The 25,770-nt window shown below is 46.9% G+C and overlaps 6 protein-coding genes across 6 annotated transcripts; all 6 read left to right on the top strand.

Moving 5' to 3' along the window:
- Positions 1-1,063: 1,063 nt before the first annotated feature.
- On the top strand, positions 1,064-1,514 carry LOC134803487 (histone H3). The gene has a single exon (XM_063776285.1). The coding sequence runs from the start codon at positions 1,104-1,106 to the stop codon at positions 1,512-1,514; it is 411 nt and encodes a 136-aa protein (XP_063632355.1). The 5' UTR covers positions 1,064-1,103.
- Positions 1,515-8,258: 6,744 nt separating this feature from the next.
- On the top strand, positions 8,259-16,791 carry LOC134803570 (uncharacterized). The gene is made up of 3 exons (XM_063776367.1): positions 8,259-8,604; positions 15,139-15,495; positions 16,475-16,791. Exons 1-3 carry the CDS (start codon positions 8,298-8,300, stop codon positions 16,789-16,791), a joined length of 981 nt encoding a protein of 326 aa, XP_063632437.1. The 5' UTR covers positions 8,259-8,297.
- Positions 10,939-11,861, top strand: LOC134803486 (histone H1C-like). The gene has a single exon (XM_063776284.1). It carries the CDS (start codon positions 10,939-10,941, stop codon positions 11,614-11,616), a length of 678 nt encoding a protein of 225 aa, XP_063632354.1. The 3' UTR covers positions 11,617-11,861.
- Positions 12,392-12,793, top strand: LOC134803489 (histone H2A). The gene has a single exon (XM_063776287.1). It carries the CDS (start codon positions 12,419-12,421, stop codon positions 12,791-12,793), a length of 375 nt encoding a protein of 124 aa, XP_063632357.1. The 5' UTR covers positions 12,392-12,418.
- LOC134803488 (histone H2B) lies at positions 13,481-14,019 on the top strand. Its single transcript, XM_063776286.1, has one exon. The coding sequence runs from the start codon at positions 13,642-13,644 to the stop codon at positions 14,017-14,019; it is 378 nt and encodes a 125-aa protein (XP_063632356.1). The 5' UTR covers positions 13,481-13,641.
- Positions 16,792-24,644: 7,853 nt separating the features above from the next.
- On the top strand, positions 24,645-25,567 carry LOC134803201 (histone H1C-like). The gene has a single exon (XM_063775899.1). The coding sequence runs from the start codon at positions 24,645-24,647 to the stop codon at positions 25,320-25,322; it is 678 nt and encodes a 225-aa protein (XP_063631969.1). The 3' UTR covers positions 25,323-25,567.
- Positions 25,568-25,770: the final 203 nt, after the last annotated feature.

Below are 25,770 nucleotides of genomic sequence, written 5' to 3'. Positions count from 1 at the left end.
GCGGTCTGCTGTCTTCTCAATACACTTTTAGTGTAATGGGTTTAGGTAGTTCGTATTGCGACGACACACGACACGCTTTGAGAGTGTGGTTTGTACATCAACCAAAAAGGCCCTTTTCAGGGCCACAAATACGTTCAGAAAATAATATAGGAAGTTTCTAACCGTGCATACGGTGTCAATCGGTCGATAAAAATCAATTAAATATAATTTGTTTACACATTACCAATCAACACGTATGTAATAATAATATAGGTTAGGTTCAAGTTACAATTAAATATATTACTCATGTATCCTCCAAAAGCAAGTGCAAGCACCTGATGATACTCCTCGGTACGGCGGTGTTTCACATTCCGAGCGTTTTTTTTTTTTTTTTTTTTTTTTTTTCGACTTAAAATACGCGAGTGAACCGTTCTTAATATATATTTAATATGTCCGTGTCTCTCACGGAAGTTTTGTTATATTAAAATTGCTAATCAAGTTACAATTACTAAATAAGTTAGGTTAGGTTAGGTTTCGCGAAGTTAGGTTACGTTTGAGTTATGTAATTAAAAAAAAAAATATTATAATAAGTTAGGTTCGATCGAGTTAGGTCAGGTTAAGTTAGGTTCGATCGAGTTAGGTCAGGTTAAGTTAGGTTCGATCGAGTTAGGTCAGATTAAGTTAGGTTCCGCGGAGTTAGGTTAGGTTAGCTAACCTAACTCTGTCAAATATTGTTATTTTGAACCAGACCTAACTTAACTCTGCCGAATTTAATAAGCTAACTCCTAGGTTAGGTTAGGTTGAGTTAGCTAACTTAAATCGGTCACATATTTGTTAAAAATAAATATATATATAAAATGTAAGTAAGTATATAATAAAAAGTATTAATATTTCAACAATGTTATTGTAATCAGAAATCGTGTTTGTGAGAAAGGAAGAGGGGCATGGCATGGGGGACGGACGTGTATGTGAATTTTATAGACCTATCTCGCTCACACGGACACTAACTCCGTCCCTTTCCGACGACGAGCACATATAAAAGACGCTCGCGGGGCAATTTTTCGTTTATTCCCTCTCGTGACTCGTTAACGTAACGTACACGCGTATCGTAGTAATTTTTCGAAATGGCCCGTACCAAGCAGACCGCTCGTAAATCCACCGGTGGTAAAGCGCCCCGTAAACAGCTCGCCACCAAGGCGGCCCGCAAGAGCGCGCCAGCCACCGGGGGCGTCAAGAAGCCCCATCGTTACAGGCCCGGCACCGTCGCCCTCCGTGAGATCCGTCGCTACCAGAAGAGCACCGAGCTTCTGATCCGCAAGCTGCCCTTCCAGCGTCTGGTGCGTGAGATCGCTCAGGACTTCAAGACCGACCTGCGCTTCCAGAGCTCTGCCGTTATGGCTCTCCAGGAGGCCAGCGAGGCTTACCTAGTAGGTCTCTTCGAGGACACCAACCTGTGCGCCATCCACGCCAAGCGTGTGACCATCATGCCCAAGGACATCCAGCTGGCTCGCAGGATCCGCGGTGAACGTGCCTAAACCGGCACGGAGCTACGTCACCGAATGCAGTCTGCGCGAACGCATATACGGCGGTTACATTATATCTATTATATATTTTGTACCACGCGTTTTGCGCCTGGACATGCGAACGTGACGCTTCCGTCATATATATCAAAAGGCCCTTTTCAGGGCCACACATGATTCGAAAATTAACAAATGTTTCTTTGAACTAACACTGATAAACGAAGATAAATCGATCGATCACTATTAGTATACTATACTGGTGATGTAGTATACCTCTCTCTATATATATATATTATGTACATATACATATACAATTAACCGCGAAACACGAGACAAATAATAATATTATTTATTTACGAACCTGTTTCCAGTATAAGAATTTGTAGTGTAGTAAAATGGAAAGAAGGAAGGAAGGAAGGAAGGAAAGTGAATTAAATTCGTGATATGATATTACGCGCTAAGTATGTGAAGACATAATAATATAGATTTACCAAGATAGAAAATTCAAATTTTATATATCGACAAAATTATTACCACTAACTGAATGCTTACAAAAATATTAGAGGAGAATGAAATAGAGAGAGTTACACTCTTCCGTGAGCCGGTCGCAGTTATTGTAATAGTAATATGAAGTAGATATTTATTTAAATCCCCAAAATGAATGTAAATAACCATATCATATGAAATTATTTATCAATATTATATTAAGTATGTATATTTCATGAATGAATGAATGAATGAAAAGTAAATCAAAAAATATTAATGCTCCGATATCTCTAACCCCGTCCCCCGTCGCCCCGCAATAGGGTAAAGCGTATAAATATCGCACCAGGTCGTGGCTCGCCTGTTGGATTCCCGCTCCGGACGCCGCGCCGAGCGCACGCGTGCTTTACTGAATACCGCTCGCTTACCGCCGCGTCGAGCCTGGCTCCGCGTGCATCGTTCTCTTACGCCCTGCCACGTCGAGCATTGCTCCGTGTGCCTGTGTGTGTCAGCAGCTTAGTGCTCTTAGTGATTTGTGTGAATACGAAGTAATTAGTTACGAAATGGACGAGTGGAGATAGAGACTCTAAGTGAATTTAGTATATAGTGTTTTTCGATAGTGACGATATTAGTTAGTTAGTTTGTAAGTGTAAATATTGTGTTCGATAAAATGGATGTAACATTGCAAGGTAAGATTAGGGCCAAACTAGCCTCCCAAGGTGTGGACTGGGATCTGGTTTGGATGGAGGTCCAAAAGGAGGTGGAAAACAGTGTACAGTCGAATTCAAACTCGCAGGTCGAGACAGTGGCAGATGTCACAACTAAAGGCGGGGTGGTGTTCACCGAACCCCCCAGCTCTCCGGCATATGTGCCAACGTACCAGGTAAACCTGCCTACATCAAATGTATTTAGTACGCTCCCTGAAGAGGAGGAAATTAGCTCCGAAATGGAGATTGAAGTCAGGTCAAGCACCTCTGTGGATTCATCATCTTCCTCGTCCGAGAGAGACGTGCTAGGTAAAGACAGTGAAATAGCCCGCGAGCTTAAGGCCCGGCGAAGAAATAGGAAAAACAAGCAAAAGGCAAATGGTACCGTCCCCCCCCTGACGGAAATAGGTAAGTCTCAAAATGTAGACAATAATGATAAGAAAAATGTCAGGGACAGGTCCCCGGCGGACGCGAGGAGGTCATCGCCCTCCCCCCCCCCTGCCGCGGCCCCTTCTCCCTCCCCTCAGGATACTCAACCCCTGCCTCTGGGTCAGGCAGGGGCATTGACCCAGGATGAAGTTGTAAGTCAGGGAGGCGCGTCTCCCCCCTCCCCCCCCAGCCCGGCAGCCCCGAGCCCTCAGGTTTTACTAGCTAGAGCAAACAGTAATGATATTGTAAATGATGAAATGGAGGTGGAGACCGCAAAGAAAGAAAAGCGGCCCCCAATTATTGTAATTAAACATAAAGGTAGGTGGAATCACTTGTCAAGGGAGGCTAATAGAATAAAATTAAATTTTGTCAAGGCAGTGATGGCTAGGAAAGGCCTAGTCCTATACACACAAAATAAGGGACAGTTTAGGGCCTGGGAAAAGCTCTTAGGTAAGGGGTACTATACTTATGCCCTAGATGACGAAAAGAACATCAGAGTCGTTATTAAGGGGCTTGATGTAGAGTTAGATATTGATTTTATAAAGGAAGATTTGATTGAGCAAGGTTTCCCGGTGATAAGTGTGCACAGGATGCACCGAAATAGGGATAAGTCAGCCCTTAACTGTGTGTTAGCAGTATGCGAGCGCACTCCAAAAGGGCTAGACATTTTCAATGTTAAAGCTGTATGTGGACTAAGTGGGGTGATAGCAGAGCCCCCAAGAAAGACGGGCTATGCTACCCAGTGTTATAACTGTCAGGGATGGGGACACTCATCCAAATACTGTAAGCTGGACCCGCGTTGCGTCGCATGTGCAGGCGAACACGAGTCTAGGGCGTGCCCAAACAAGGATGAAAATGGGAAAATTAAAGTACCCGTTAAGTGTGCGAACTGCAACCAAGACCATACAGGAAACTACCGTGGATGCTTGGAGTGTCCCAGACCCAAGCGTAGGGTGATTTGGGGGAATACCCATAATGGGGAATTACCCAAAAACACCCAAGACGCTACGATGACAAATGACAGAGACTTCCCTACAATAAGGAAGCCCAAAAAGTCCTGGGTAAATACCCAATTTAGTCAGGCAAACCCCAATCCCAGCGCGGAAATGGAGGCGATGATTAACCCGCCCAGTCGGGCCCCAGGGGTGAGGGATTCCCCCTCGCAGCCTGACAAACTAGCAGACATGGCAGACTTAAGTCTGCTGATCGATCTAGCGACTAAAGTAGACATTACACAGGTACGGCAAGTAGCTGCTGAGCTCAGAAGTGTTTCTGAACCCTCTCAGCGACTTAGCATCATGCTCCTACATGAGGGGCTGTTCAGGCAACTCAAAAACTTTATTAACCCTTAATGGATAGTATTCCTTCTCGAAACTTACCCACTTCAAATGCTAGAACAGCCCCGCGCTCCCTATCCCTAGGAATATTCAATGCTAACAGTATGAAAGACAAACGCGAGGAAATCAGTAGTCTCCTTAGGGAGCATAATCTAGACGTATTTCTTATTCAGGAAACTTTTTTAAAGCCAGCCCATAGAGACCCGAAAATAGCCAACTATAATATTATTAGAAATGACCGAATGGGTGGCAGAGGGGGGGGGACTCTTATTTATTTTAAGAAAACCCTTCACTGCTCACCTATTCAGTTGCCAAACCTAGAAAACCTGGAAATCTCAGCCTGTAGGCTAGCTATGACTGGCCACCAAGCTATAACCCTGGTATCAGCTTATCTCCCGCCTTCAAAGGCCGTACTGAGGTCCGATTTAGAGAGTGTCTTTGGGTTGAGTGAATCAGTCATTGTGGCTGGCGATCTCAACGCAAAGCACGCTCTGTGGAACTGTAGTGCGACTAATGTAAATGGTAGGGAGCTTTACAAACTTACATCATCAGCGAAAGATGCTGACTTATTGAGAGTAGACATTATAACCCCATTAGAGCCCACTCACTTTCCACCCGATGTTGGTAAAAATCCTGACATATTAGACATTTTCTTACTCAAGAATGTTGCCTTGAGATTCCGTTCAATTGATGTTATTCATGCTATGACCTCAGATCATAGACCCGTTATTTTAGGACTGGGTCCCTCTCCGTCAGCCACCCCTGACACTAAGCTGGTCACCGACTGGGACGGCGTCAGCAAGGAGCTTGCCGGAGAGGACTCAGACTTAATAAAGAACCTCCCGACAAAAATTTTGTCTAGAGAGGACACTGACTATGCTATCTCCTATCTAACGACAGAGTTATCTGATTTGATGACTCGCCACAGTAAACAAATTACGGATGAGGCGGATTATAACAGGTGGAAGTTGCCGCTTCAACTACAAGAGTTGAAAAAACAGAAAAATGCCGCCGTAAGGGCCTACGATATTTGTCCCTCACCCCAACATAAAGCTATTGTTAATAAGATCACTAAAGATTTTAGGAAAGGTGTGAGGGAATTTAGGAACGATAGATGGGAAAACTTACTTAATGAAATTTCTCCAAACCATCAGGCTTATTGGAAACTCATTAGATCCTTTAAAATAGATACAATGACCCAATTGCCTCCATTAACCATTCCGGATGCGCCCCCAAATCACCCTCCAGCCTTCTCTGATACGGAAAAAGCCGAATGTCTGGCCTCCAGTCTTGAGGCCCAATGCTCCCTGAGCAAGGAGCCTCACGACCCGGAACGCACGGCGGCGGTTGAGAAGGAGGTGCGTGAAAAGTTAGTGCTTCAACCTAGTAGCCCAATGATAAGGGCTACCTCCTTTACAGAAATAGGATTCCTAATTCGCAAACTTAAGATTAAAAAGGCTCCAGGGGCTGACGGGCTACCAAATAGGTTGCTGCGCGCCTTCCCTGAAAAGCTCATCCACTACTTAGTAGACGTATTCAATGCAGCACTGTTAAATAGCCACTTCCCTGCGCAATGGAAGGTGGCGCACGTAATTGGTATACATAAACCAGGTAAGTCAAGGATCTATCCGACTAGTTATAGACCAATTAGCCTATTAAGCTCTTTAGGAAAGCTCTACGAACGAGTAATACAATTAAGAATAGGGGAGTTCATTCAAGAGAAACAACTAATCATAAACGAACAATTCGGATTCAGAACTGGACACTCATGCACCCATCAGGTCCACCGTATGACAGAACATATCTTGTACTGGCTGACCGGCTGGAAAAAATCGGTCCCCACTGCTGCCGTCTTTCTCGATATCGCGAAAGCGTTCGATAAAGTATGGCACAGTGGGTTGATCCTAAAACTCTTCAGGTACAGTCTCCCGGACCGCTTGGTACATTTGATTAATGACTTTCTACAAAACCGTGGGTTTAGATACAAAGTGGAGGGGTCCTTGTCCCCCCTACACCCCATCAATGCCGGAGTCCCTCAAGGCTCCGTGCTCTCTCCGGTACTATTCACGCTCTTTGTTAATGACGTGCCAAGGATCGCCGAGGTCAACTACGCGTTATTCGCGGATGACACGGCGATCTTTGCCACGTCAACACGTCCAACGAGGTTGGCCTCTCTCCTCCGCCAAGCCACTGACTCCCTTGGGAACTGGTGTCGGGAGTGGAGGATTGAGGTAAATCCGGAAAAAAGCGCTGCCATGTTGTTTAGTAGAAGGATGCACTACTACGAGCAAATTGAAAAGCATGGGCATATTGAGCTTTTTGGCCAGCGGATACCGTGGGTTGAGTCAGCCAAATACCTCGGAGTAACGCTGGACAGAAAGCTCAATTTTGGGGAACACATCAAGTCGGTAAGGAATAAAGCTGTCTTCTATGTGTCAAGACTGACCTGCCTGGTGGGGGCCAGGAGCAAGCTCTCCTTAAGGAACAAAATGACCATATACAAAACGTGCATAAGACCTGTGTTTTCCTATGCCAGCGTGGCCTTTGCACATGCCTCGCAGGCCAAAATTAGGACCTTACAAACTGTTCAGAACAAGTTCCTGAGGAGGGCTGCTGGTGCCCCCCACTATATTAGGAACATTAGGATACATGCCGATTTGAGCATGCCCTCCATAGCAAAGTTCTTTCAAGAAAATTCTAGGCGTTATTTTGACAAGGCGGTACATAGCTCAAACCCCCTAATAGTTAAAGCAGCAAAATACGACCCAATCCCGGGAGTAACGAAAGATAAACGTAGGCCAAGAAACGTGTTAACGGACGAGGACGATATTTTCACCATCACAATTAACATGGAAAGGGAATGTGATGAGGAAGCAAAAGCCGCAAATAATAAAGGACATGAATTTGATGAAGGTAGAACGTACCTGCCAAATTTATCGGAAGGTGAGTCACTGTCTCTGCCTAATATTGCCATGACTAGTGAGGGTGGTTCTCCCCCCCCACCGCGTTTACCCTGCTCTCTCCCATATCAAGTGTTCCACCCCATCCGACCTCCATCTAAATCTGGGCATATGCCCAAAAACTTAGTTTAAAAATAATTACACTGTGTATCCAAGTTAAGATACTATAAATAGTTTATGTGTGTATAAGTGTAAGGTAGCGGGAGGCGTGGCATGGGCGGGGCCACCACCGCGGGTTGGTGGAGGCGCGGCCAATGCCGCGTGTCCATCCTTTTGTCCATCAATTGTCTATCAATTGTCTATCAATTGTCTATCAATTGTCTATCAATTGTCAAACGCTCGTTTGCTCGTATGTACGCTCGCCACTAGTGTGTATAGTAATAAACTGTTTGTTGTTATGTAAAATGTAATCCTGGAAATGTATAAAAACTCTCAAAATTGTTTGCAAAACTATTATTATAGGGATTTTTGTTTGGATTTGACTTAATTCTAATTTCTAATTTAAAATTACAGTTATGTTGTAAACAATTAAATAAATATATGTAAATATGGTCTTGTAAAATATAGCTCATGAGAATTGTTAATATAATTTGAAAGCTAAAAGTTAGGTATTAGCTTAGTGTTAGGTTATTGTAAATATTGTATTGTATAAATAGTTAGTATTAGGTTGAACTAGCTATAAAAAACTTTTGCCTTTAGGGTAATGAGTAATAGGGCCGGATTTTTCCGGCCGACTCAGATTTCCATGTTATAAAAAAAAAAAAAAAAAAAAAAAAAAAAAAGGCTCGCCTGTTATTCCACTCGTGTCGACGCGCGCCGCAAGTCGTGTGTCGTGTTCCGTGTATTCTAATCTGAGAAGTCTAATCTCAACTAAAAGTCGCAATGACCGGTCGCGGTAAGGGAGGTAAAGGTCTGGGGAAAGGAGGAGCCAAGCGTCACAGGAAGGTGCTCCGTGATAACATCCAGGGTATCACCAAGCCCGCCATCCGTCGTCTCGCCCGCAGAGGTGGCGTCAAGCGTATCTCCGGTCTGATCTACGAGGAGACCCGCGGTGTTCTCAAGGTGTTCCTCGAGAACGTGATCCGTGACGCGGTCACCTACACCGAGCACGCCAAGAGGAAGACCGTCACCGCCATGGACGTCGTCTACGCTCTGAAGCGTCAGGGCCGCACCCTCTACGGTTTCGGTGGTTAAGCGCTCTGCTGCTTGCGCTGCCTGCCCGCCGCGCGCGACATCGTGTAATATGTACTAACGCATGTATTACCGTAGTACGCAAATACAAAAAGGCCCTTTTCAGGGCCGCAAATAATTCTATGATACCTACGCGATTACAATACAAAGTTTCAGTAGCGACACAGACGGACAAACAATCAATCGATCTATATCTCCAAAATATATATATATATCTATCTATCTATCTATCTATATCACTGTCAGTACATTTATATATAATGATATCTTACTTACCCCGCACCGCAAGTCCAATTTTCTAACTTGTAACAGCAAGCAGCCATCTCGTTCGCCGCTTCGGTGGTTTGACGCCAGCCCAGCTCTCTCTCTCTAAAACAACAATTATAATATGTACTTAATTTATATAGGTATGTACTTAGTTATTTTTGTTTGTTTTACAAGCAAAGGGCTTTAAAGTTGTTATTTAACCTCTTGTGTGCTAATAATAATATTGATACTAGAGCAAGCTAGATATATCTTTAAATCTTTAGATTCCGATCTCGCACATCATTGTGTACCTACGTCACAATTATTAATGTACACCAAGCAAATTTAACTTAACTTAATTATTAGTAAGTAGACCTTGCCGAATACAGCTTGTAGAATATAGGTATGTACCTACCTACCTATGTACTCGTATAAAATAGGCATAAGTACATATATAGATTAACCACCTCCCAGTACAGCATATTTCTTTCTCCCTCTCTTCAAGAATCATCCATCATCATCATCATCATCATCATCATTCATCATCATCATCATCTTCGCCTAGCATCTCGCATAGCATATCGACTAGCATCGCCCTAACCCAAACCTAAATAAGTAGGTATTAAAGTACATATTTTATATCATTATGTATGTATTAAGTACTCACGTTTTTCAAATCCATCCAATGTATTTCTCACACTTAACTCGCTCAATTCTTAGTTAGTTTTACTAATAATAACACCATATATACTTTTAAAACAATCACATGCAACCCGCACACACAGACACACCACCTTTTACATCACTCTCACCTGACACCTGTGAGGCTGTGACCTACTCTACTGATAACGACGAATTACCAGGATGAACTGCCCAATTAGGTAAAGGATTCGCAAATAGTGCATAAAACAGACAGGGACATCCACCATCACCTCACCCACTCCCCCATGAAAGGTAGGTAAATATAGAGAGACTGGACTAGAAAAAATATTAATATTAACTTAATTATATATATAAATAAATGGGTAACATACATGATAGTAACTCAGCAGTATGCCTAAGACTTCTCTCGTGTTCCTATGATGAATATAATTAAGTAAGTACATATAAATAAATATATCAACCTAAACAGATTCTTAAGTTCAACAACACACACTACTGTTTTATTTAATATTAGGCGTATTCAGATAATAATATCATACGTTAATGTATTATAAATACTTACGCCGGACCAAAACTAAATAAAATACCTGACCTAAACGAGATTCTACCTACCATGCCCGCACGCTCGCTCCGAGTCGAGTGTCGCGCTTTGTATGATCCTCGGTAGAAGAGAGTTGAGTTTAACCATGTGAGAATTATAATAATATTCATGATAATGGTGATATCGTAATTTATAATAGAACATAATTATATAAACGTAATATAAAATACCTATCCCGTTTTACATCGGTGTACCAACAGAGAGCAAACCGCTGAACGTAGTAGGCAATCCAAGTCGCGCGGTACGGCTGTTTTACGACAGTGAATACAACAAGTCAAAATAACATTATAACTATAATTTTCTACTATTGTTATTGTGTCACATATATCTATGGTATCTTCGCTTTTAACCGGAAGACACATAATAGTGTTAAATGTGATTTTAATTAAGAAAAATCACTTTTTAAACAGACCCGAGGTGTCCGCAACCTATAATACCAAAAGTAAAGTTACCTCATTCGTTTAACGCCGTTCCAAAACTTAAAACTTCTATTAAAATAGATATATCAATTCATAAAGAATATACATGTGCAATTTTATTATAATCATTATAATATAATTCACTATAAATTTAGTTTAATCATAAACGAGTAAGTGAAAAGTTGGAAGTGTTATTACGAGAAAACGTCCCGCGACATGAGGGTCTGCGTTACGGTTAAGCCGGAGTATATATATAATAGGTGGCGCCCCCAATAGGAGTGTTTAGTACTCGCCAGCGCAGCGCTCCGCTTACACGCGTCCGCTGTTCTCTCTCTTTGCGCAGATCGTTCGTGCGATTTACTAATTTGTAACTACACATCCTATTTTACTTTTTTTTTTAAATATGGCCGATACCGCAGTTGCAGCCGACGCTCCCGCCCCGGCGACGCCCGCGAAGAAGCCTAAGGCGTCCGCCTCCGCAGGCGCTAAGAAGCCTAAGGCGAAGCCCACCCACCCTAAGACGTCCGAGATGGTTAACAGCGCCATCAAGGAGCTGAAGGAGAGGAGCGGTTCGTCCCTGCAGGCTATCAAGAAATACATCGCCGCCCAGTACAAGGTCGACGCCGAGAAACTGGCACCTTTCATCAGAAAATATTTGAAGAGCGCAGTCGAATCCGGCGCACTCATACAGACCAAAGGCAAGGGCGCGTCCGGTTCGTTCAAACTGGAGTCGAAGACATCATCCGCCGGCAAGAAGCCCGCCGCGGCCAAGAAATCTAGCGCTAAATCATCAGCCGCCGCTAAGAAGCCCGCCGCAGCAAAGCCCGCTAAGGCTAAGAAGGCCGCCGCATCCCCGGCCAAGCCTAAGGCCGCCACGAAGGACAAGAAGGCCGCCGCCGCCAAAAAGAAGCCCGCAGCGAAGAAACCTTCCACCCCCGCCAAGGGCAAGAGCGCCGCCGCGCCTAAGGCCAAGAAGACCGCGAAGCCGCCGACCAAGAAGCCTAAAGCTCCCAAGCCGAAGAAGGCTGCGGCCGCTCCCAAAGCGAAGCCCGCCGCTAAGAAGGCTGCCTCGAAGAAGTAAGAAGACTGCGCCATATTGTCGTCGTCGTCCTTACATCGGTCGCGGTAGTAGTCGTGATGGTAGAGGAGATGTCGATTGTCGTTGCTATAAATATTATACGACGACGACGTGTCGCCTCTTCTCGACTCACGTCATACGCCTGTGCGCGTTATACGCACATCAAAAAGCCCTTTTCAGGGCTAACAAATGTATTCAAAGGTTCATATCGCCTCTGTTTCATTGCAATGAGCACATACAAGAGTCGATCGATCGATTGATTGATTGATCAACAAAAATCTAAGTTATAAACATACAACAATAGGTGTTCGGATCGGCATCGGAAAAAGTCGAATCTCAAGGCACAAAAGTCATCAATATGATGATGATGATCTCACTGATAGACGGATATATTAGATTAGGTTTTCATGAATCATGAATTTACACATAATATGATATGATGATGAAGTCTTACATTTCAAACAATATTTAGTTATCTATACACATACATACATACATACATATGTATATGCCTATAGATATAGAACTTACTTATAGAATATTTTGTTAATTTAATTTATTTATTGTTTTTATTTTATCTCTATCTCTCTCTAATTCGCGCTCTTGCACTCGGGGCGTTGATTGGTCGATCGGTCTCGTGTTATGTCGGCTCGTTATATCCCCACTATCAGCGCGCTCCGTGAGACTATATAGCTTAGGGCGCGCATGGCGAAAAAAAATATTCTTGTCCCGACTCACTCACGTGCAATACGTGCTCTCGTTGGTTCGTTCGTTGTGTGTAAACTAAACTTTAATCTCTTTAAACATGTCTGGACGCGGTAAAGGTGGCAAGGTTAAGGGAAAGGCAAAGTCCCGTTCTAACCGTGCCGGACTCCAGTTCCCCGTCGGCCGTATCCACAGGCTTCTACGCAAGGGCAACTACGCCGAGCGCGTCGGTGCCGGTGCCCCGGTGTACCTGGCCGCCGTCATGGAATACCTGGCCGCTGAAGTTCTCGAGTTGGCAGGCAACGCCGCTCGCGACAACAAGAAGACCAGAATCATCCCTAGGCATCTCCAGCTGGCGATCCGCAACGACGAAGAGTTGAACAAGCTCCTCTCCGGTGTGACCATCGCCCAGGGTGGTGTGCTGCCTAACATTCAGGCCGTGCTCCTGCCCAAGAAGACCGAGAAGAAGGCTTAAGTGTCCACACTTCTCTTCTGGCTACATCCATCTCTAGCGGTAGCACCCGGCGATTGGTGTGGATGTGTACATTTGTCTCGTGCGTACACCTTGTAACGCACGCGGCCTCTGTTATATTCCCGCCCGCCCGAGTGACCGTTACAAAAGGCCCTTTTCAGGGCCACAATATGATTCTGTGTAAACTTTATAAGTTTCATGGCATAACGCATACGTATATGATGTCATTCATTTTTTCGATAGATCTATAAATTATGAATGAATTATAATGAGATTAGATAGATACTTATATTCGATATTCGTAGAGAAATATTTGGCGGAATGTATACACACTCATCCCCTTTTTATTATTTATTACGTTTATTGTCTCTATGTGTCCTCCGACTCTCTAGACTTTCAATTATGCTGTGATGGATGGCTCAGCAGACAGATATTACACCTACTTGCTCAGCTACAGCAATGTGTCACTTGTAACAACAACAACAACAACAACAATAGTTATCAAATAAGCTACGATTTCAAATATATTTTGGTTGGTTAGTTAACTCATTATTATTATTATTTATCATACATCGCACATCAGGCGGGTGATATTTATTTATTAATAATATGACTAATTAATATGTAAGTAAAGTAATATCAACACGCGCTCGCACTCCCCACCATGCCGATCGACGACGATACTAATGATACACGAACGCTATTGGTCGAGATACCGCGAGCGCGACGCTCGATCTTTAATCCCCTATTTCCCGTTCGCTGCGCTAACAAAAATAGCGATCCTAAAAAAATTTTTACATTTCCAGTTCGACTCTCGTACTGTAAGCATCTAACTAACTAAGTATATCACAATGCCACCCAAGACTAGCGGTAAGGCCGCCAAGAAATCCGGCAAGGCCCAGAAGAACATCTCCAAGTCGGACTCTAAGAAAAAGAAGAAGCATAAGCGCAAGGAGAGCTACGCCATCTACATCTACAAGGTGCTCAAGCAGGTCCACCCCGACACCGGTATCTCCAGCAAGGCCATGTCGATCATGAACTCGTTCGTGAACGATATCTTCGAGCGCATCGCCGCCGAGGCCTCCCGCCTCGCTCACTACAACAAGAGGTCCACCATCACCAGCAGGGAGGTGCAGACCTCCGTGAGGCTCTTGCTGCCCGGTGAGCTCGCCAAGCACGCCGTCAGTGAAGGCACCAAGGCCGTCACCAAGTACACCAGCTCCAAGTAAGCGTACGTCGTTCCTCGTACGTATGCGGTCTGCTGTCTTCTCAATACACTTTTAGTGTAATGGGTTTAGGTAGTTCGTATTGCGACGACACACGACACGCTTTGAGAGTGTGGTTTGTACATCAACCAAAAAGGCCCTTTTCAGGGCCACAAATACGTTCAGAAAATAATATAGGAAGTTTCTAACCGTGCATACGGTGTCAATCGGTCGATAAAAATCAATTAAATATAATTTGTTTACACATTACCAATCAACACGTATGTAATAATAATATAGGTTAGGTTCAAGTTACAATTAAATATATTACTCATGTATCCTCCAAAAGCAAGTGCAAGCACCTGATGATACTCCTCGGTACGGCGGTGTTTCACATTCCGAGCGTTTTTTTTTTTTTTTTTTTTTTTTTTTCGACTTAAAATACGCGAGTGAACCGTTCTTAATATATATTTAATATGTCCGTGTCTCTCACGGAAGTTTTGTTATATTAAAATTGCTAATCAAGTTACAATTACTAAATAAGTTAGGTTAGGTTAGGTTTCGCGAAGTTAGGTTACGTTTGAGTTATGTAATTAAAAAAAAAAATATTATAATAAGTTAGGTTCGATCGAGTTAGGTCAGGTTAAGTTAGGTTCGATCGAGTTAGGTCAGGTTAAGTTAGGTTCGATCGAGTTAGGTCAGATTAAGTTAGGTTCCGCGGAGTTAGGTTAGGTTAGCTAACCTAACTCTGTCAAATATTGTTATTTTGAACCAGACCTAACTTAACTCTGCCGAATTTAATAAGCTAACTCCTAGGTTAGGTTAGGTTGAGTTAGCTAACTTAAATCGGTCACATATTTGTTAAAAATAAATATATATATAAAATGTAAGTAAGTATATAATAAAAAGTATTAATATTTCAACAATGTTATTGTAATCAGAAATCGTGTTTGTGAGAAAGGAAGAGGGGCATGGCATGGGGGACGGACGTGTATGTGAATTTTATAGACCTATCTCGCTCACACGGACACTAACTCCGTCCCTTTCCGACGACGAGCACATATAAAAGACGCTCGCGGGGCAATTTTTCGTTTATTCCCTCTCGTGACTCGTTAACGTAACGTACACGCGTATCGTAGTAATTTTTCGAAATGGCCCGTACCAAGCAGACCGCTCGTAAATCCACCGGTGGTAAAGCGCCCCGTAAACAGCTCGCCACCAAGGCGGCCCGCAAGAGCGCGCCAGCCACCGGGGGCGTCAAGAAGCCCCATCGTTACAGGCCCGGCACCGTCGCCCTCCGTGAGATCCGTCGCTACCAGAAGAGCACCGAGCTTCTGATCCGCAAGCTGCCCTTCCAGCGTCTGGTGCGTGAGATCGCTCAGGACTTCAAGACCGACCTGCGCTTCCAGAGCTCTGCCGTTATGGCTCTCCAGGAGGCCAGCGAGGCTTACCTAGTAGGTCTCTTCGAGGACACCAACCTGTGCGCCATCCACGCCAAGCGTGTGACCATCATGCCCAAGGACATCCAGCTGGCTCGCAGGATCCGCGGTGAACGTGCCTAAACCGGCACGGAGCTACGTCACCGAATGCAGTCTGCGCGAACGCATATACGGCGGTTACATTATATCTATTATATATTTTGTACCACGCGTTTTGCGCCTGGACATGCGAACGTGACGCTTCCGTCATATATATCAAAAGGCCCTTTTCAGGGCCACACATGATTCGAAAATTAACAAATGTTTCTTTGAACTAACACTGATAAACGAAGATAAATCGATCGATCACTATTAGTATACTATACTGGTGATGTAGTATACCTCTCTCTATATATATATATTATGTACATATACATATACAATTAACCGCGAAACACGAGACAAATAATAATATTATTTATTTACGAACCTGTTTCCAGTATAAGAATTTGTAGTGTAGTAAAATGGAAAGAAGGAAGGAAGGAAGGAAGGAAAGTGAATTAAATTCGTGATATGATATTACGCGCTAAGTATGTGAAGACATAATAATATAGATTTACCAAGATAGAAAATTCAAATTTTATATATCGACAAAATTATTACCACTAACTGAATGCTTACAAAAATATTAGAGGAGAATGAAATAGAGAGAGTTACACTCTTCCGTGAGCCGGTCGCAGTTATTGTAATAGTAATATGAAGTAGATATTTATTTAAATCCCCAAAATGAATGTAAATAACCATATCATATGAAATTATTTATCAATATTATATTAAGTATGTATATTTCATGAATGAATGAATGAATGAAAAGTAAATCAAAAAATATTAATGCTCCGATATCTCTAACCCCGTCCCCCGTCGCCCCGCAATAGGGTAAAGCGTATAAATATCGCACCAGGTCGTGGCTCGCCTGTTATTCCACTCGTGTCGACGCGCGCCGCAAGTCGTGTGTCGTGTTCCGTGTATTCTAATCTGAGAAGTCTAATCTCAACTAAAAGTCGCAATGACCGGTCGCGGTAAGGGAGGTAAAGGTCTGGGGAAAGGAGGAGCCAAGCGTCACAGGAAGGTGCTCCGTGATAACATCCAGGGTATCACCAAGCCCGCCATCCGTCGTCTCGCCCGCAGAGGTGGCGTCAAGCGTATCTCCGGTCTGATCTACGAGGAGACCCGCGGTGTTCTCAAGGTGTTCCTCGAGAACGTGATCCGTGACGCGGTCACCTACACCGAGCACGCCAAGAGGAAGACCGTCACCGCCATGGACGTCGTCTACGCTCTGAAGCGTCAGGGCCGCACCCTCTACGGTTTCGGTGGTTAAGCGCTCTGCTGCTTGCGCTGCCTGCCCGCCGCGCGCGACATCGTGTAATATGTACTAACGCATGTATTACCGTAGTACGCAAATACAAAAAGGCCCTTTTCAGGGCCGCAAATAATTCTATGATACCTACGCGATTACAATACAAAGTTTCAGTAGCGACACAGACGGACAAACAATCAATCGATCTATATCTCCAAAATATATATATATATCTATCTATCTATCTATCTATATCACTGTCAGTACATTTATATATAATGATATCTTACTTACCCCGCACCGCAAGTCCAATTTTCTAACTTGTAACAGCAAGCAGCCATCTCGTTCGCCGCTTCGGTGGTTTGACGCCAGCCCAGCTCTCTCTCTCTAAAACAACAATTATAATATGTACTTAATTTATATAGGTATGTACTTAGTTATTTTTGTTTGTTTTACAAGCAAAGGGCTTTAAAGTTGTTATTTAACCTCTTGTGTGCTAATAATAATATTGATACTAGAGCAAGCTAGATATATCTTTAAATCTTTAGATTCCGATCTCGCACATCATTGTGTACCTACGTCACAATTATTAATGTACACCAAGCAAATTTAACTTAACTTAATTATTAGTAAGTAGACCTTGCCGAATACAGCTTGTAGAATATAGGTATGTACCTACCTACCTATGTACTCGTATAAAATAGGCATAAGTACATATATAGATTAACCACCTCCCAGTACAGCATATTTCTTTCTCCCTCTCTTCAAGAATCATCCATCATCATCATCATCATCATCATCATTCATCATCATCATCATCTTCGCCTAGCATCTCGCATAGCATATCGACTAGCATCGCCCTAACCCAAACCTAAATAAGTAGGTATTAAAGTACATATTTTATATCATTATGTATGTATTAAGTACTCACGTTTTTCAAATCCATCCAATGTATTTCTCACACTTAACTCGCTCAATTCTTAGTTAGTTTTACTAATAATAACACCATATATACTTTTAAAACAATCACATGCAACCCGCACACACAGACACACCACCTTTTACATCACTCTCACCTGACACCTGTGAGGCTGTGACCTACTCTACTGATAACGACGAATTACCAGGATGAACTGCCCAATTAGGTAAAGGATTCGCAAATAGTGCATAAAACAGACAGGGACATCCACCATCACCTCACCCACTCCCCCATGAAAGGTAGGTAAATATAGAGAGACTGGACTAGAAAAAATATTAATATTAACTTAATTATATATATAAATAAATGGGTAACATACATGATAGTAACTCAGCAGTATGCCTAAGACTTCTCTCGTGTTCCTATGATGAATATAATTAAGTAAGTACATATAAATAAATATATCAACCTAAACAGATTCTTAAGTTCAACAACACACACTACTGTTTTATTTAATATTAGGCGTATTCAGATAATAATATCATACGTTAATGTATTATAAATACTTACGCCGGACCAAAACTAAATAAAATACCTGACCTAAACGAGATTCTACCTACCATGCCCGCACGCTCGCTCCGAGTCGAGTGTCGCGCTTTGTATGATCCTCGGTAGAAGAGAGTTGAGTTTAACCATGTGAGAATTATAATAATATTCATGATAATGGTGATATCGTAATTTATAATAGAACATAATTATATAAACGTAATATAAAATACCTATCCCGTTTTACATCGGTGTACCAACAGAGAGCAAACCGCTGAACGTAGTAGGCAATCCAAGTCGCGCGGTACGGCTGTTTTACGACAGTGAATACAACAAGTCAAAATAACATTATAACTATAATTTTCTACTATTGTTATTGTGTCACATATATCTATGGTATCTTCGCTTTTAACCGGAAGACACATAATAGTGTTAAATGTGATTTTAATTAAGAAAAATCACTTTTTAAACAGACCCGAGGTGTCCGCAACCTATAATACCAAAAGTAAAGTTACCTCATTCGTTTAACGCCGTTCCAAAACTTAAAACTTCTATTAAAATAGATATATCAATTCATAAAGAATATACATGTGCAATTTTATTATAATCATTATAATATAATTCACTATAAATTTAGTTTAATCATAAACGAGTAAGTGAAAAGTTGGAAGTGTTATTACGAGAAAACGTCCCGCGACATGAGGGTCTGCGTTACGGTTAAGCCGGAGTATATATATAATAGGTGGCGCCCCCAATAGGAGTGTGTGTGTTGGTGGAGCATTCGGAGTCATAGCGTTCGGACGTACAACTGCACTCGCAATTCGGCATTTATTTATTATAAATAAATAGGCGAATAACGCGGCCCGGCACCCGCCGGAGGGGACAGCGTAGTTACCAGAGCCATCGTCGTTGGTGTGCCCTCGCCGCATCTCCCGATCCCGGTCCCGCTAAAACGGACGCCCCGGGAGAGGGAATGTGGGGACTGGCTTAGCCGGCGGCGACGAGCGTCGCGCGAACCCGAAAAGCCGCCTTCATATGGAGGAAGAAAAGAAGAAACGCGTGGGTAGACCGCGATCTCGGTCTCGCGGTCTACCCTCATCAACAAGATCGACATCGCGGAGGCGGGGAGCATCACCGCTGCCACCGGTGGACATGGAGGGTAGTTGGGGATCAGGGTTTTTCCAACTACCCCCCGGATTTGACCCCGGCTCACTGGAGGGCAGCGAGGACCCAGACCTCGCCGAGTTCACCGCCGGCGACGCCCCCGCCTCCCGCGCCCCTACCCCCGCCCTGGAGGGGCCTGAGGACACAGAAGCAACGGAAACAGCGGACCAGCTTTTGCCGGAACCGACGACGCGGCCCTTCTCGCCCGTGTCGCCCGCTGGCCCTCCCGAGTCCCCAATGGACCTACTACAATCTGACACGATTGTAGTGGCCCATATGATGGGGACCGAACTGGCATCGGCGGGCCTGAAGGCGTGGATGGCCGCCTACATCCGCATTTCATCCCATCTACTAGGGATGCATACAGAGCTCCAGCCCGAGGACCTCCCATTCCTGGAGTTCCTGAGGGCCAACCCGGCCGTACTGAGGCCGCCAAAGAGACCAGTCGAGAGCCCAGCGCAGGGGCAAGAACAGAAGAGACCCTGCAACAAGCCGACGCCACCGAGGGACCCAAGACTGCGCCGCCGATCTAGGTCCGCAGGAGGCGATGCACCGCGGACACCACCCGCACAGCAGCAACACCAGCCTCCCCCAATGATCGCCCCCTGGAAGGCCCCGTCTCCCACCTCAATCCTGGTGAGATGCGGCCTGAAGGGGGTGGTCCAGAGGAGGCTAGAAGTCTTCCCGCTACAGGAGCAGGGCCCCCCGCAAGAGGAACCCCAACCACCACGACCCATGGCAGCCGAGGCCCCAGCCTCGCAAACGACGCCCCCCTCACCTAAGGAGCCACAACTGAAGCAGGGCCCCCCGCAAGAGGAGCCCCAACCACAGCGACACAAACCTAAAAGGCAGCAGAGACAGGGCCCCAAGCCACCGGAGCCCCTACCAGAACCTCAGCTACAACCAAGCCCCCCACCGGAAGGGCCAGCCACCAAGCAGGGCCCCCCCGCAATGGACCCCCCATCACAGAAGCCCATCTCAGCGGAACTGCAACCACCAGCAGCCGGACCCAGCAAAGAGCCCCACACCAACCTGGGGCCCCCGCCACAAGCAGACCCGCAGACCTCATATGCTTCCAAAGCCGCCGCGGCAGATACAGCCGAGGTGCCCAAGAAGCAGAAGAAGGCGCAGCAGCAACCCCAACCACCACAACAGCCGCGCAAAGAAAAGTACCCGCACATCGAGGCGGCGGTGTTGCCCCAATGGTACAAAGTTTGCGAAGACATCGCCAAGGAACTAGGAAGACCAGCGAACTCCAAAAATTTGGGGAAAGGAGTTCGCTTTGAACCCCAAACCGCTGACGAATATAGATGCGTATACAACCACCTAGAGAAACTGGAGCAAGCAGGGGTGCCGCTGGAGTGGCACGTATACCAGCTGGATAAGGAGAAGCGTATGAAGGTGGCACTGCGCGGTCTCCCATCCGACACACCAGTTGAAGAAATCAAGAAGGCGTGCGAGGGGCTCGGCTACCCGGTCGAGTACGCCAAACAGATAAACGCGAGAGGGGGAAAACCGGGCTGTATATACTTCATACAGCTCGCCGGACCCCCCCGAGACTTCACACACTTCTACCGGGTAACTGAGCTCCTCTATATGAACTCGGTGAGGATTGAAGCATGGAGGGGCAAAAGCGGGCCTGCACAGTGTCACAGGTGCCAGGGGTTCCGCCATCACTCCAAAGGCTGCCACAGACCGCAGAAGTGCGTCCGCTGTGCAGGCTCCCACCCAGCAGCCGAATGCCCAAGGCCCAAGGACCAGCTATGCACTTGCGCCAACTGCGCGGGCCCCCATCCCGCGAACTACAGAAGATGCCCTGTTTTCCTGAGGGAATTCAGACTCTGGAAAGCTGGGGCAAAATCCCGCCCAACACCCAAGAAGCCGGGGCCTGAGACGAGGGCCAGCGTCCCCAAGCCCCAAGTGGAGGAGTCAGCGCCAGCGTCCCTAATGGCGGCGGCAAACGCTCCTACACAGCGGGGCGGCCGGGACCAACCACCAGCCACGGCCCCCAACAAGAAGAAGGCGAACAAAAAGAAGAAGAAGAAGAAGACGGCGGAAGCTCCTCCTCCTTCCAAAGAAGAGGCACCAGCCGGAACACCAGCCCCACCGGCTGATGGCCAAGACCTGGCGGCTATGATAGCCGCCTTGCTCCAAGCTGCTGCAGCCCAGGGACCACAAGCGGTCGCCAAGGCCCTCAGGATAGCATTACCCTCAGCTAGCATTCAACCGTAAACTGAGGGTAGTTTTCTGGAATGCGCAATCGCTGACCGGCAAGGAAGCCCTGCTCCGTCACTTCCTCAGAGAGCAGAATGTGGACATATTGCTGGTCAGCGAAACGTTCGCCAAGAGAGACCTCAAGATGGGGGGCTACGTAGTATACCAGCGGAACGAAACAAACCAGCAGGGATACCCGTTCCGCGGAGTCGCCGTGATGGTCCGCAGAACCATCATCCACCAGCCTGTCGACTTCGTGCCCTATGACTCCTTCACAGCGCTCGGAGTCGACATTAGGGTGGCCGATGGAGACCTCCGGCTCTACACCGTCTACAGACCCCCACAGCACCCGACCAGCCGCCTAAGAGCAGATCTCCGTGCACTGTTCCAGTCCTCAGGGCCGACCATCCTGGCAGGGGACTGGAACGCAAAGCACACTGCCTGGAACTCATCAAGAATAAACGCTGCCGGCAGAACGCTGTACAGCGTGATAATGGACGCAAACTACGATGTCACAGGACCAGGGGAGCCTACACGACACGCAGATGGCCAAGGAACCAGCGACATCATTGACTTCGCAGTCCACAACGACTGCAATGCCACGTTGAACATGGAAGTACTGCCTGACCTTCCGTCGGACCACCGACCAGTACTCATGACTATAGAAGCGGCCCCATATTCCGTCCCGAGGAGGAAGTCGAGGCGGAAGACCAACTGGGGGGCCTTCACAGAAGCACTGCAGAACCCTCAAGTCGGACCAGTCTCCACCGCTGAGGAAGTTGAAGCCGCAGCCAAAGCCATCACCGACAACATACAGCTGGCGTTAGAATCCTCCTCGCACACCATCCCCGAGGGCGAGAGGTTCAAGCCCCTCCCCGCGGAGATCCAGGCACTCATCCTGCGGAAACGCCAGCTGAGAAGGAGATGGCAACAAACTCGCTGCCCCACCCTGAAGACCGAGCTCAACAACCTAGTGGAGAAGGTGAAGATTGAGCTGCGGAACAATGCAGCAGCTGATTGGGAGACCCACATTGCCAGCATAGACGAAGACATGCCCTCCATTCACCGTCTATGCAGGCAATTGGGAACAAACAAAGAGGCAGTAAGGCCACTCGTGGACGAGAGGGGAGCGCTCCACTACAAGGCCGAAGAGAGGGCAGAACTGTTCGCGGACGTCCTGGAGCGAACGTTCCAACCGAACCCTGCTACAAATGCGGACCACGCGAGGGAGGTGGAGGAGCAACTGGCAGGGTACTTAGAGCAACCGCCGAATGCAGAGGAGGACCCGGTCTTCTTCTCACCCGGCCAAGTTAGACGCGCAACCAGAAGAACCAACCCGAAGAAGGCCCCGGGCGCCGATTCGATCCCGAACATGGCGCTTCGTCACCTGCCGCAGCACACCATCGTGGCGGTGACACGCCTGTTCAATGGGATCATGCGCTCGGGCCACTTTCCGAAGACCTGGAAACTTGGCCGGGTCATCATGCTGCCGAAACCGGGGAAGGACAGAGGAAGGCCGGAGAGTTACCGGCCGATCACTCTGCTCAGTACCCTGTCCAAAGTCTTCGAGAGGCTCCTGCTAGGAAGACTACAGCCACACATCGTGCCGAGGCCGGAGCAATTCGGATTTCGGTCAGAACACTCCACAACTTTGCAGCTGACAAGAGTCCTCTCCTTCATGGGCGAGAGGATGAATCAGAAGGAGCATATCGTCGCGGTGTTCCTGGATATGGAGAAGGCGTTTGACAGAGTCTGGCATGAGGGCCTGCTAGCTAAGCTGTCAACGTCTTCGGCCCCACGTCGAGTAGTACGCGTCATCAGCTCCTTCCTCACGGACAGAAGCTTCCAAGTGGCAGTTGAGGACGCCCTATCCTCAGCACGCCCGATCCTCGCGGGAGTTCCACAAGGAAGCTGCCTCTCACCATCTTGCTACGCCTGGTTCACTGATGACATCCCGGTGGTCGGCGACGTCAAGCTGGGCCTGTTCGCGGACGACGCGGCATACTACGCGTCGTCCATCTCACCGACCCACGCCGCACGCAAGATCCAGCGCCAGCTTGACGCCCTACCAGAGTGGCTGACCAAATGGCGGCTCTCAGTGAACGTCGGCAAGACCCAAGCGCTCCTCACGGGAGCAGCACATCATCCACCGCCACTGAAGCTCCTAGGCGAGGAGATCCAGTGGCAGCACACAGCAAAGTACCTAGGGGTCACCATAGACAGGGGCCTCACTATGAAGCAGCACACCGAGGAGGTAGTGAGGCGAGCGAAAACTGCGCGCACCCTACTTCGTCCAGTGCTCCACAGCAGCCTCCCCATTCGCACGAAGCTGGGGATCTACAAGACTTACATCCGATCGAGGCTGACGTACGCGGCTCCTGCCTGGTATGCCAGGACGGCGGAGTCAAACAGGCGGAGACTCAGAGCGCAGGAGACGCTCAGCCTCAGAGCGATCGTTAGAGCCCCACGCGGAGTGCGAAACGCAACGCTCTATAGGGACATGAAGCACCCGAGCCTGGACGAATTCATCGGACAACTTGCGCGCAGGATGTTCGACCGTGCCGACTCATCGCAACACCCGCTGCTGCAGGGGATCGCCCCCCTCCACGCCCGCCCTCCAGAAGCCCACCGTGCACGAGCCCAACCGCGCGAGCTCGTGCCACCAACACCAGACCCCTAGGAACCTCAATGCCGCAGATTGGCCAACATGACCACCATGCCATGATGGCCAACAGAAGAAGAAAGAAGAAGAAGGAAGAAAGAGAAAACCCGACAACCTAAACGTCGGCAAAACAGACCGGGCTGTCGCTACAGCCCGCGATAGAAACCGCCAAAAAGGGCCTCGCCCTGACATGGCCTCCCCACGCCCCCCAAGGGGGAGTGTGAGATGACCCTGCGCAATAGGAGTGTTTAGTACTCGCCAGCGCAGCGCTCCGCTTACACGCGTCCGCTGTTCTCTCTCTTTGCGCAGATCGTTCGTGCGATTTACTAATTTGTAACTACACATCCTATTTTACTTTTTTTTTTAAATATGGCCGATACCGCAGTTGCAGCCGACGCTCCCGCCCCGGCGACGCCCGCGAAGAAGCCTAAGGCGTCCGCCTCCGCAGGCGCTAAGAAGCCTAAGGCGAAGCCCACCCACCCTAAGACGTCCGAGATGGTTAACAGCGCCATCAAGGAGCTGAAGGAGAGGAGCGGTTCGTCCCTGCAGGCTATCAAGAAATACATCGCCGCCCAGTACAAGGTCGACGCCGAGAAACTGGCACCTTTCATCAGAAAATATTTGAAGAGCGCAGTCGAATCCGGCGCACTCATACAGACCAAAGGCAAGGGCGCGTCCGGTTCGTTCAAACTGGAGTCGAAGACATCATCCGCCGGCAAGAAGCCCGCCGCGGCCAAGAAATCTAGCGCTAAATCATCAGCCGCCGCTAAGAAGCCCGCCGCAGCAAAGCCCGCTAAGGCTAAGAAGGCCGCCGCATCCCCGGCCAAGCCTAAGGCCGCCACGAAGGACAAGAAGGCCGCCGCCGCCAAAAAGAAGCCCGCAGCGAAGAAACCTTCCACCCCCGCCAAGGGCAAGAGCGCCGCCGCGCCTAAGGCCAAGAAGACCGCGAAGCCGCCGACCAAGAAGCCTAAAGCTCCCAAGCCGAAGAAGGCTGCGGCCGCTCCCAAAGCGAAGCCCGCCGCTAAGAAGGCTGCCTCGAAGAAGTAAGAAGACTGCGCCATATTGTCGTCGTCGTCCTTACATCGGTCGCGGTAGTAGTCGTGATGGTAGAGGAGATGTCGATTGTCGTTGCTATAAATATTATACGACGACGACGTGTCGCCTCTTCTCGACTCACGTCATACGCCTGTGCGCGTTATACGCACATCAAAAAGCCCTTTTCAGGGCTAACAAATGTATTCAAAGGTTCATATCGCCTCTGTTTCATTGCAATGAGCACATACAAGAGTCGATCGATCGATTGATTGATTGATCAACAAAAATCTAAGTTATAAACATACAACAATAGGTGTTCGGATCGGCATCGGAAAAAGTCGAATCTCAAGGCACAAAAGTCATCAATATGATGATGATGATCTCACTGATAGACGGATATATTAGATTAGGTTTTCATGAATCATGAATTTACACATAATATGATATGATGATGAAGTCT

This window comes from Cydia splendana, chromosome 26, assembly GCF_910591565.1.
Source record: "Cydia splendana chromosome 26, ilCydSple1.2, whole genome shotgun sequence".
In the NCBI taxonomy this organism is placed as follows: Eukaryota; Metazoa; Arthropoda; class Insecta; order Lepidoptera; family Tortricidae; genus Cydia; species Cydia splendana.
Note: the sequence above shows the minus strand (reverse complement) of the source record. Positions and strands in the feature narration are given on the sequence as shown.

Bases quoted from the DNA above. Each gene is read 5' to 3' on its own strand.
- LOC134803488 (XM_063776286.1), top strand. From the start codon at position 13,642: ATGCCACCCAAGACTAGCGGTAAGGCCGCCAAGAAATCCGGCAAGGCC.
- LOC134803487 (XM_063776285.1), top strand. From the start codon at position 1,104: ATGGCCCGTACCAAGCAGACCGCTCGTAAATCCACCGGTGGTAAAGCG.
- LOC134803489 (XM_063776287.1), top strand. From the start codon at position 12,419: ATGTCTGGACGCGGTAAAGGTGGCAAGGTTAAGGGAAAGGCAAAGTCC.
- LOC134803570 (XM_063776367.1), top strand. From the start codon at position 8,298: ATGACCGGTCGCGGTAAGGGAGGTAAAGGTCTGGGGAAAGGAGGAGCC. The intron at 8,605-15,138 runs GTTAAGCGCTCT...TATCGTAGTAAT, and splicing joins CACCCTCTACGGTTTCGGTG to TTTTCGAAATGGCCCGTACC. The intron at 15,496-16,474 runs GTGTGACCATCA...CTCAACTAAAAG, and splicing joins GTGCGCCATCCACGCCAAGC to TCGCAATGACCGGTCGCGGT.
- LOC134803486 (XM_063776284.1), top strand. From the start codon at position 10,939: ATGGCCGATACCGCAGTTGCAGCCGACGCTCCCGCCCCGGCGACGCCC.
- LOC134803201 (XM_063775899.1), top strand. From the start codon at position 24,645: ATGGCCGATACCGCAGTTGCAGCCGACGCTCCCGCCCCGGCGACGCCC.